General features: G+C 48.2%; 1 protein-coding gene across 1 annotated transcript; it reads left to right on the forward strand.

The window, feature by feature from the left end:
• Positions 1-3,200: 3,200 nt before the first annotated feature.
• Positions 3,201-7,054, forward strand: LOC125515615 (probable L-ascorbate peroxidase 8, chloroplastic). Its single transcript, XM_048681125.1, has 12 exons — positions 3,201-3,508; positions 3,603-3,758; positions 4,893-5,013; positions 5,099-5,199; positions 5,302-5,389; positions 5,523-5,590; positions 5,670-5,756; positions 5,906-5,980; positions 6,063-6,140; positions 6,224-6,328; positions 6,476-6,613; positions 6,757-7,054. The coding sequence occupies exons 1-12, from the start codon at positions 3,383-3,385 to the stop codon at positions 6,907-6,909; spliced, it is 1,296 nt and encodes a 431-aa protein (XP_048537082.1). The 5' UTR covers positions 3,201-3,382; the 3' UTR covers positions 6,910-7,054.
• Positions 7,055-11,902: the final 4,848 nt, after the last annotated feature.

Genomic DNA, 11,902 nt, shown 5'->3' on the forward strand with positions numbered 1-11,902 from the left:
TCACCATGAAGTTGTAAGGTGGAGAAGTATCGACAGCTAGCCTTTGAAACAGATGACATCTCCGCAACACACTATTGTAATTGTGAGATCTAGGAAATCCAAAGTAACAATGCCAGATCTTCGGAGCTAGCATCTTCCAAAATCATGGTTGCATCCTTCAATGCCTGGTAAATTGGTCGTGCCAAGACGCGGGGCAATTCTTTCGCTTCTAGTACATAAACTCAACACTCCCTACCATTCCAGGCCAACCTTTTGCTTCATGCATCGCTAGAAGCATGGCCGTGTCCATGGCATTCGGTGCTCGCAGATATTGCAATACATAAACATGCACTACAATTTCAGCGAACACTTTCATGCACCTGGTGATTGTATCTTCAACCATTCAAAGAGTGCCATCGCATGAATCGGCAGGAGAGCCATATGAAAGCATCCGAAGTGTCATGGTCACCTTATGAAAAGGGAAAAATCAAGGAGACTGTTGACATTTGCCCGTTGTTGAGAAAAAGGTTCACCATCGGGAGTTTGTAATGTCATTTTTTTATGTTCGTTGTACTATCATGATTGATGATGAATAGAATGAAAGCTTTTCCGCAAATATAAATGAATAATGGAAATGCTACCGCTGAGAGCAACTCTAGCAGACCCCGCATCCCACCCCGGCCCGCAAAATAACCGCCAAAATGCGGGTCGCGGCGGGAAAACATGTCCGATCAGACCCCGCATCCCGCCCCGGCCCGCAAATATTTTTGCGGGGCGCGGCAAATCTTCTCCCTCAACCTCTATCTTCACGGGCTGGGAGGCCGACCCGAGCTCAACCCCTATCCGCAGCGAGATTTGGCGGGAGGGACATTTCCGCGCGCCCTTTCCCGCTCCCCCACCCTCCGCCACCATTGCCCCGTCTCCACACGCTCCGGTGCTCCCTCCCCAGCCGTCCCTCGCCACCATTGACGACCCCATGCTGCCCCCCGTCACCGTCGAGGTCGCACACGCTCCTTCCCTACGGGCGGATCTCGTCGCCGGCCATATTGGCCCCGCCGTCGTCACCCAAGCAAACGTCGTGCCTGCCCGCAAGCGGCAGGGCAACGTGGTCGTGCAGGGCGGGAATCCGGCTGCCCCCGCCGCGATGGTCCGTGCTCCGGGCGCCAACGCGGCAACGCGATCCCGGTCGGCGGCGGAGAAGGTCGGCAAGGTCGCGGGTGTAAATCGGAGGAAGATTCCGGCTACAAAGAAGCGACCTTCTTCATCGTCTCACTCCATCCCACCGCAAGGAGGTTTCTCCGGCGATGCCGTTCAACGGTGTCGCTCCCCCCGCAAGCGAGGTGTTCGACGAAATGGCCAGAAGGTATGCGTCTTCGGCCATGGCGATTTCCTTTCATTTTTCGCCATTATCCTCGATAGATCGTGACTTGTTATTGTTCGCTATAGCGGTGGTTCAAACAATGCAACAACCGAGTTCGTGAACTTGTTGGGCACGAACGCGGTTGACATTGATCAAGCCCCTTTCGCCGCATTCGACTACAATGAAACGGAGGCCGGCGTGGATGATCATGGTTGTGAGGATGAATTGGAGGAGATCGAAGCGGAAGCGTATGAGCAATCGCAAACAAAAATAGGGAAAAGCATAAGATCGAAGAACTACACGATCTTGGAAGATCAAGTTTTGATCAAAGCATGGAGTGCGGTGTCTCTTGATGCATGCACGGGAACTTCTCAAACCGCCAGGAGATATTGGTAAAGGATCGAAGATCAATACTTCCGCATTATGGCAAAGCATTCCAATAAGACTCCGCGCACATTTCAGTCGCTTCAAGGGCATTGGGAGAATATCAAACCAATGTGCAGCTGTTGGGCAGCTTGCTTAGAGTAAGTACACAATGCACCTCCAAGTGGCACCGTGAAGTCCGACAACGTGAGTTTGTTTTGCCTTTGTTCAAGTTGTGCATCATCATATTTGCATCATGGAAAATGATTGCATCACTTTGTTCACATTTTGTAGGACATGATTGCTCAACATAGATACAAGAACATGGAAGCTTCGGAAGGCAAATTCTTCAAACTAGAGCATTGTTGGGAATTGCTCCAAAATTGCGAGAAGTGGAAGTTGATCGACAAAGAGTCCCCGCCAAAGAGAGGCTCACTTACAAACATGGATGAAGATGAGGATGATGATGGCCCAAGAAATTTGCACAAGCCCGATGGCGACAAGAAGACCAAGGAGAAGATGAAGAGAGAGCAAGAAGCATCGAGCTTGAGGGAGAAGATTGATGCCATGGTGCAATCAAACAAGTCGATGTTGTTGAAGTCGTTGGAGATTAAGAAAGAATTGACCGAGAAGAAGGCAAAGGAGAAACAAGAAAAGTGGCAATTTCTCAAAGAAGAGGGGTTGCGCAAAGCTGCCATTGAGGAGAGAAGAGCACGCGCTGCAGAAAACAAAGCCATGTCCAAGCTGCTCGCCGAAGAGAACAAGATCATGTCAATGAACCGCAATGACATGGACGATCTCATCAAAACATGGCATGATATGGCAAGGAGAGAAATCTTGAAGAGGAGAATGGTGGCGTCGGCCGGTGCGTGCTACAGTTCCGGAGATGTTTTCTTCGCTCCATATGGTGTCAATGTTGATGATTTCGGTGCGGGAGTTGGAACAAGCGCAGAAGGTGGCTTCGGTGGTGGCGATGAACTTCAAGATGGACTCGATGGTGCGAAGTAGAGATCGACCAAGATGATGTCGGACATGGGCGCAAACTTTTCTTGCAGAGCCCTCCTTTTGCGTTTGCCGTAATGAACTTGGCTTTTATTTGCGCGTAAAACTATGATATGTTATTTGAATTTGAACTTGTTTGTGAAACCCTATGTCAAATGCGAGACTTACAGTTTTTCTGTTTGCGGGTCGTCACGATGATGCACGAGCAGAACGCACAGAAGCCGACTCGTAGAAAAACATATTTTGCGAATATACTTTTATGCGGGTCTGTTTGAAGGGTCTGCATCTGTGGCTGTCTTCGCCGGCCCGCAAAAGCGTTTTGCGGGCCGACGGGATGCGGGGTCTGCTAGAGTTGCTCTGAGTTTGTCCATGTAAAAGCAAAGTTTCTGACCCCTCAAAAAAAAAAGCAAAGTTTCTGTTGAAAAGCAGAGTACCGAGCAGAAGACGAATATACTGGTGGGTGCCTTCTCGTGCGATGAGCTGTATTCGCTGGCTGTTTTGGGTTGCGTTGCATGAGCGGTTGGTTCTCCCGCGTATTCTTGTGCACTCCCGTGCCACGCGTCGTGCCGCCATTGGGGGCCCTGGATTAGGCTCGTTTCCCCACTCTCACCCCACGCCTCTCGCTGGCCACCTTCGACTCCCTCCCCAGTTCTCTTCTCCCGACACTCCAACCCCGCCATGGCGGAGCGCCTCGCGGCATCGGCCTCCCTGCTCCCTAGTGCGGCCTCGCCTTCCTCGTCGACCCGCCGCGCCACCGTAGCCTCCGGGCTCCGGCTCCGCCCGTCGCCCTCGCGCTTCTCACAGGTCCGTCGGTCGGTTCTCTTATCTTCCTGCCTAGTTCGATTGGACTTACCGATGCCAAGCAGCTTGCTAACGTGACTGGTACCGAACTACATAGGCTGCAAGCAGAGGGCGCGGTGTCGCTGGCGCCGCCGGGGTGGTGCCACGGCTGCGGGTGGTCCGATGCATGGCGGCGTCGGAGGCCGCGCAGCTCAAGAGCGCGCGGGAGGACATCAAGGAGATCCTCAAAACCACCTACTGCCACCCTATCCTGGTATGTACATACTCTGTAGTCCTGCTCTCTGCATACTGTTCAGCTCTACTCTCTGGGTTGCAAATCGATCATCGTATCCCTGCTAACAAACTGGCAGTATATTGCATTGCATACCGAAACTGAAGCAGAGCAAAGTCTGAGCGCTCAGAGCATCTCTATCAGATCGCTCAAAAATCATCTTACTACCATTACTGAATCAAAATTTTAACTTGTCTCCCTCAAATGTTTTCTTCACTTGCCGATTTATGAGCGCAAAAGTAGGGACACGCTCGTCCGCCGGCGGTGGCGGCGGCGAAACTGGGGACTGGGCTGGTCGCCGGCTGCTGGCTGGCACTGATCCTGACGGGCGACGACGAAAACAGTTGGTGCGCCACGCCGCAGCCACCCGTGCCTCTGTTCCTTCTGGTTCGCGTGGCACTCGGCAGTGTCTTTTTGATGGAGCAGGTGTTCACCTGTGCACTTTGCTTCTTGGAATCTTGGCATCATCGAAGCTATCAAAAAGAGTTGAGATGAGTACTTCACAGAGGGGCCGCATGATCAATGCTCCGATTAGTATGCTCGCCTTGGATCGATTCACAGTTGTTGCCAACAAGCAAACTCTCGTGTGCGTGTGCGTGCACCAGCAGGCGGCATGGGTATTGTTTGTTGTCAGTATAGTCTTATCAGCAGCCGAATTGTAAAAGGGGCACAACTCTGGAAAAAATAAAAGGAAGGCTCCCAACGAAAGTACCTGTGTGTGTGCTCTCTGTCGTTGCTCTGTTTTTTTGTTCTACCCTGCCCTCATCAGAGAAGAGATTCACTAAGCTGCAAGAGGAGTCCACCGACAAACGTGCGTAGGGAGACAGATGAGGGGTAGCAGCTCACCAGGATTCACTACGAGATACAACAACAACCCAGGAGAGGCTCCCTAACACTTACAGGAGTGAAGGGTGCAATACCATTGATACCTGATGGAGATGAGCATAATTGTGATGCATGTCAATTCTGTCAGATGATATGAAACAAGTGTCTTCTTGCAGAAATGAGTGAAGGGAGGATATCGTCAATTCTAGGACACAAACCTAAAAATCCCGATCATCATATACATGTCGTCACATATCGTATGCAGGTGCTAAAACTTTCTATTATGTTCAGGTCCGTTTGGGATGGCATGATTCGGGTACATATGACAAAAATATTGAGGAGTGGCCACAGAGAGGTGGAGCCGACGGAAGCTTAAGATTTGATCCTGAGTTGAGTCATGGAGCCAATGCTGGTATTTTGTCACGCTAATTTCCTCAAACCTTGTACCTTGCCAAGTGTAGGGTAGTAGCTAAACCACTTGGATGTCTTGTTGCCAGGTCTTACTAGTGCTTTAAAGCTTATTCAACCAATCAAGGACAAATACCCAGGTATCACCTATGCAGATTTGTTCCAGTTGGCGAGTGCTACAGCAATTGAGGTTTCAGCCTTTCCTCTGCTCAAGTATCTTACTAGGTTATTCTGTCAGAATGACCCGTAGATTCTATGCATGTACTAATTTCTTTTGTCAATCCCATTCCAGGAAGCCGGTGGCCCGAAACTTCCGATGAAATATGGGCGGGTAGATATCACAGCACCTGAACAATGTCCACCTGAGGGGAGGCTTCCTGGTTTGTCTTTCTGCCAAATTCATGATTTTAGGAGCGATGTCTTCTTCTGCGTTTAAATGTCTGAATTTGCAACTTGGGAGGGTACTTATCAAGGTGAATAAACTGACTGATGTTAAATGCGTATGTTACGCAGATGCTGGCCCACGTTTACCTGCTGAACACCTTAGGGAGGTATTCTATAGGATGGGCCTTGATGACAAGGTGTGGGATGATGCTAGAAACTTGAAAAAAAAAACATGTCTGCTTGTGTGTTGCTGATAACTTGAGGTGTTTTGTGCAGGAAATTGTTGCATTGTCCGGAGCACACACACTTGGAAGGTCACGCCCTGACAGGAGTGGTTGGGGAAAGCCAGAAACAAAATATACAGTATGTTCTTCAATTAGGAGTCAAAACTCAAAACCCAAATCGTGCTTTAAAAATCTTTGCAACCTTATCTTACTTGATTCTGATTAGTTTCAACTGGTCAAGAATCATCTGGCCAAAATTAAGCTCTTAATTTTACATTGTGTCTACAGAAGGATGGGCCTGGTGAACCTGGAGGGCAATCATGGACGGCTGAATGGTTGAAGTTTGATAACAGTTACTTCAAGGTAGGCTCCCTTTCTTTCATGCTTTGCCGATTAAAATTTTGATTGAAGTGTCGATCATTTGAGGTGTCAACAATGGTTTCAGGACATAAAAGAGCAAAGAGATCAGGAGCTACTAGTATTGCCTACAGATGCTGCGCTATTTGATGACCCATCATTCAAGGTAAACCTAATTGTTGTCACTTTATGGCTGGTGATACTGCTATGAAATAGCAATACCTAAATTCACTTTTTGCGCACACGCAGGTATATGCGGAGAAGTACGCAGAGGACCAGGAGGCATTCTTCAAAGACTACGCCGAAGCCCATGCTAAACTGAGCAACCTTGGTGCAAAGTTTGATCCTCCTGAGGTGAGCTCGACATCCTCCCCTTTCAATGCCTAACGAGCAAACGCGACATAAAGGAAGTTCAGATCTTTAGGCTCTTGCATTCCACATGTACTTCTAGCTGCTCAAGTTTTGGTAAAACCTGACGCATGATTTGATATTACCCTGAAGGGATTCTCGTTGGACGATGACAAGGGTGCCGTGGCAACTGAAGAGAAGGTGGTTGCTGATCCAGCACCAACAAGTGATACTAATGGCGCAGGACCACAGCCAGAGCCCTTCGTTGCCGCCAAATACTCCTACAAGAAGGTTTACACTTATACAATCTATGCCTGGCTCTAAGATGTTTGGACGCAGCATGCTAGTCAAGTTGTGTGCCAAAATTTAAAAATGGGTGGCTCTGTGAGTATCTTTGAAATCTTTGGAAATTGTTTGTGTGTGAATTTTTGCAGAGAGAGTTGTCCGATACGATGAAGCAGAAGATCAGAGCCGAGTACGAGGGCCTTGGAGGCAGCCCAAATAAACCTATGAAGTCCAACTACTTCCTCAACATTATGATCGTGATCGCAGGATTGGCATTCTTGACGTCTCTGGCCGGGAACTAAGATCAGTGGTCTGATGAGTCTTTCTTCATTTTTCACCTGCTGTAATTAACCATTTTCCAGGGACTGGTCGACATGCAAGATGACCAATGCAAATACTTTTTGTCATCTTACGTCGTACAATAAAGATATTTCAGTGTGTTTGAAATGTTGCAACATTTAATATTTATGTCTAATAAATTCCCTAGCTGAGCATTGTGGAAATGGATATCAGAGATGGGCCTACATATCATCCTCTCCTGCCCCCTGGAATGGATATATTGCCCTAGTGGTATAAGATAGTGTGGTTGCCGGGCTATAAGGAATCATCGACACAGGCCCACCTACCCGTACTTATTATCAAAAGAGAAATGGTCCCCAGGAGAAACTATCATGATCAAAAGATCCTCTAATGCCCAAAGTGCGATGTGGCACAAAAACACATAGTGCAAATCTATAGAGGACAGTAAAAGTACACTAATAAAACTTAGGAAAGAAGTAAAAGTACCCTCAAAACAAGTATTAACAGACTAGTACTGTGTAAATTTGGAAATTGCGGAGGGTAATATTGCATTTGAGATTGTAATACCGACAAGAGTAAAACCGGTACATGTTACTAGTAGGTGTATAGAGAGTGCAGTGGAAAAGCATATACTGCAGGGAACAAAGAGTACAAGTCCATGATGGAGAGATATCCCGACAAATAATTAACCTACTAGTGATTCTCATTCACCTATTATCTTGGCTATAGCCATGGCCTCCCACTGGTTGTTCAAGCTAACCATGACAAACCTATTTACCTATCATACATGAACATTTGAGTAGCGTGTTTCCAGGAATTGAGCCATAAGCTTACAACCTACAATGGTTGAGGAACAGACTTTACTTTCGACGAGGTACTAGGTTGCGATGAATTGCACATATGCAGGAACTAAAATGAAGGATTTGATGGGAACTGTGGTTTCAGGATCTGTTGGCAACTGTTGGCAGACTGAAGAATATCAGTAGAAGAATCTATCATAAACTAGTGCCGATACAAGAATCTATCATGAAATCAAGTGAATGACTGACATGGTTATGTGTATTAATGCACAGTAAGTGATGAAACATAAATGTAAATGTTGCCTCCAATCTAACAATGCTAGCATATAATCACATAATGACGCCTTCTATTTTTACCAAACACACAGAATGGCGAATGCACAGAAAAAAAAATTCAAAAGAAGAAACACATACATATTGAAGGATTACCACGACAGCTGGTGGACCATCTCTGTTTCTCACAAATCCCCTTGGTACTCCTACACCTGAGATCTGACTATCTCCATTTTCTGAACCGTAATCCTCCCGTCTGACCACACGGATCCTTGCCATAGCTGATAGGCCACACTGAAGAGGATCCACGTACATATTTCCATGGCTGGATAAACAAAATACTTCAAGAAAGGAATAAATAGATAACACACAAAGTTTCTACCAAAATGCAGGTGCCAAATTTCAGTTCCTCGGGAGTTCCTGCTTTTCCTGATTGTCACAGAAAGTGTTCATAGAACAGAATGTAAAATACAGAACAACAATCAGTTAAAACGGTTCTTCTGTTTGCTAGTATCTCCCTCCCGGCAGAAAATACAGCAATCAAATATGAGGAGGGACAGAAGCTCAGATTTACACAGCATACTGTGGATAGCAAAACTTAACAGTATAGCAGACATGGTGGTGTTGGTGTTTGAATTGCTTAACTCAGAACAAAAACTCTGCGCTATCATCAATCTATTGCTGCCACCGAGGTGGAAAATCCATAATGCAACCAAATAGGAGTAGATCACAATCCAGCTGAGAACACCGAAATCGCCCCCCTTTTGCTGCAGAAGAAATTACCACTAGTATCTGCAACCAGCAGCGCTGGCGACCAGCAGCTTGAATCGATTTGAAGCGCGTGATCCTGTGGATTGGCTAGGGCTTGGCGGGATCCGGGCTGGGGCGGGAGTCTACTCCTCCGGCTCCGGCTCCGGCCGCAGCTGCGCGCTTGCGGGCGATGAATGCCTCGAAGACCTCGCGGCGCCGGGCGGCCTTGGCGCGCGAGGGCTCGATGTTGGCGTAGGAGAGGCGGGCGGCGACGGCGATGAGGACGGCCCCGGTGAGGAAGAGGCCGGCCGTGGCGGCGCGCTGCCGCCGGGTCGCCGTGTACTGCAGCCACACCATCGCCTCCTACCAGTAGTACACGGACCCTAGTCTCGGCCTCTCGGAGAGTGGAAGACGGGATAGCAAGGTTACCGCAAAAGGAACAGTGAAGACGGGTTCTTGGAAATACGTGTTCGCGTGGAGAGCCCTGCGCACACAGCGAGCAGAGTTTTCTTAAGGTTCAGAGCAGAGCAATCGCGCAGAATCGTTGAGTCCGTCCAACGCGCCCGCGTTAAGCCGCCGCCGTTCCAGCTGATCCGATCTCGCCTAGCCTTTTTCTTTTTCTTTTTGCGGGGATCTCGCCTAGCCTGACCGCTGATTCCGATCGCTTCGTAACACAAGCCACACGTTGTCCCTTCCAATCGCTTCTAGAAACAACCCGACAGCTCCGCTTCCGGATCTTCCTCGTTGCAACTCACTGACGACGTCATCGATTTACCGCCACGGCCATGATCTATTCACACGGAACTCCGTCGTCTCCGTCGATCATCCTCATCAACACCACGTCACCTTTTGCTCATGATACCACTTGTTAGAATAATTCGAGGCACTCTGTCGTTTTACCGAGGACCAAGCAATCACACAAGCATGACATCAAGATTTGTTAACGAGGTTCATCATCATGGCTACATCCCCGGGGTCTGAGGACGCTCCTCCCCGTGACACCGTCACAATACGCCGGGCGCCGGCAAACGCCGCCGGCTCCCCCTGCATACTTGTGTTATTATGTTGGCATAGGTTACATCGTGTGTCTACCCCCGCTATATATGAGAGACTTAGGATACAAGTGTCCCATTAGGTCACAACTCCTACCCTGTCTACACACAGTCCAAAATCAAGTCCAACTGTAACCTACCTTGACAATAATATTCGACACAATTCTAACACTGTATACATAGACTCGGGGGTAGTTTGGTCTTTTCCTGTGCTTATAAATGGAAAAGGAAAAAAAATCACTAAAAAGAGGTAAGTGGCATGGTAATCAAGGAGCCAACGGGTAGAGTGGCAATTTTGCGAAGCCAATCTTAAAAGTGGCAATTTAGAGAAGCCACACACTGAAAATGGCAAATACCCAATTTTCTCCTCTCGGAGAGTGGAAGACGGGATAGCAAGGTTAGCGCAAAAGGAATAGTGAAGACGGATTACTGTGAATCCGTGTTCCCGTGGAGAGCCCTGCCCCAGCGCACACAGCAATGAGAGTTTTCTTGAGGTTCAGAGCAGAGCAAAGAGCAAGAATGAGATCTTGAGTCTTTACTAGCATGACAGAGCAAATCCATCGGCGGCAAATTAACCAACTCGCATCATCAATTCATAAATGGACTAATTACAGCACGCACACACATGAGTACGTACACACACCACAGCTACAGAGGAGATCGACTCGCTACTGGCAGTACTAGACACTGTGTGTAATTGATCCTGCCTATCGACGATGACACTGGACAAGGCCGACGGTTGTAGCACCAGGTCGACGCCGGTGATGGCTTGTAGCTAAATGAGGCGTCGTTGCCGTCCCGATCGATTTGCATCTCTGTCATGAATGGATGTAGCAAAAATTCTCGCCGGTCGTAGCAAAAATTGACAACGATTGCAGCAAAAAAAGTCATCTCCGCCGTCATGGTTCGTAGCTCCACCGTGGACTACAAATGGATGTAGCAAAAACCTGTCACCATAGATAGCAAAAAGCCAACACGGTTGGAACAAAAAAAAATCATCACCTTCAGTCATAGCTCGTCGTGCATGCCGTTTCTCCGGCTTGAAGCTTTTCAAAAGAACCGTTGCAGCTATCTCATAGCCGGTTGCACCTTTCTTGGTTTGCCGGTGCCCTCATCCCAGCTTCCCCGTCTTTGTTTGAAACTTTTGAAGAAGCCGGTGATAGCTTCCTTGGACATCGGTTGTAGCATTTTTAGGTACTGTTCACAGCTTCTTGGCGCCATTTGCATACTCCGCTCCCTTTTTTGGTTCCAGCAAAAATTAGCCCTGGTCGTAGCATTTTGTATCACTGATTGCAGCTCTGTCGATTGTCAGTTACAGCTCCACTGCCGCCGGTTGTTGGTTGCAGCTCGTCAACAAAAAAAAATCATGGCCTCCCCTGAACAAAATAGCTCGCAGCCATGGCCATGGGATGCAACACGCAGCCACATGAGTTCCAACATCGAGCACATCTGTTGCAGTATGGAGCGGTGGGGGTGGAGGAGGAGGCGGCCATGGCGACGAGCTTTGAGGGTGAGGAGGGAGTGCGACCATGACGCAAGCATCAGAGGGAGGATGAGGGCGCGACCATGATGGAGCGCATCAGAGAAAAAGGAGTTCTGTGGGCGCGGGCTTGTGCAAGCAGCGGCGTCGCCGGGGGCTGGCGCGGCCATGACTTGGCGCCAGAGGTAGCGGCCATGGCAACTACAGGGGAGAGATGGATGGTTTCGATTGAGAAGAGATAAGAAGAAGTGGGCCTATGTGAGAGGCGATGCGGTTGGTTGGATCAGTTTTGATCCCACATCCAGCGCGTGACCGGCGGAACGGTTGGGCCGACGCATGGGTGGGAAACGTTTCCCATCTACTTCCTCCATCTAAAAAACTTTTCATCAAGATGAATAGAAAGGGACGTATAAAGAGAGCGGCGTTTTGGCTCCTAGGTGTATATACACCTATTATGAAATTATGTGTAAAAAACGCATTTCAAAATGTTAAATTTTTTTGAGAAAAAAACCCGTGTGTACATCCGGACATCCAATGTTCGCACACACATTTTGGTGAAAAAGTACATTTTTTGTGGCATGTATAAAAAAGATAAAAAAAATACCTCGTGAATAGCTATAATCAAGCATCGAAAATTGTC

Source organism: Triticum urartu, chromosome 6 (assembly GCF_003073215.2).
Source record: "Triticum urartu cultivar G1812 chromosome 6, Tu2.1, whole genome shotgun sequence".
Lineage (NCBI taxonomy): Eukaryota > Viridiplantae > Streptophyta > Magnoliopsida > Poales > Poaceae > Triticum > Triticum urartu.

What these genes read in the sequence shown, in the direction of transcription:
- LOC125515615 (XM_048681125.1), top strand. Translation starts at nt 3,383, where the DNA reads ATGGCGGAGCGCCTCGCGGCATCGGCCTCCCTGCTCCCTAGTGCGGCC. An exon ending in CGAGTGCTACAGCAATTGAG is followed by an intron (nt 5,200 to 5,301) that starts GTTTCAGCCTTT and finishes ATCCCATTCCAG; the next exon opens with GAAGCCGGTGGCCCGAAACT. An exon ending in ACCTGAGGGGAGGCTTCCTG is followed by an intron (nt 5,390 to 5,522) that starts GTTTGTCTTTCT and finishes TATGTTACGCAG; the next exon opens with ATGCTGGCCCACGTTTACCT.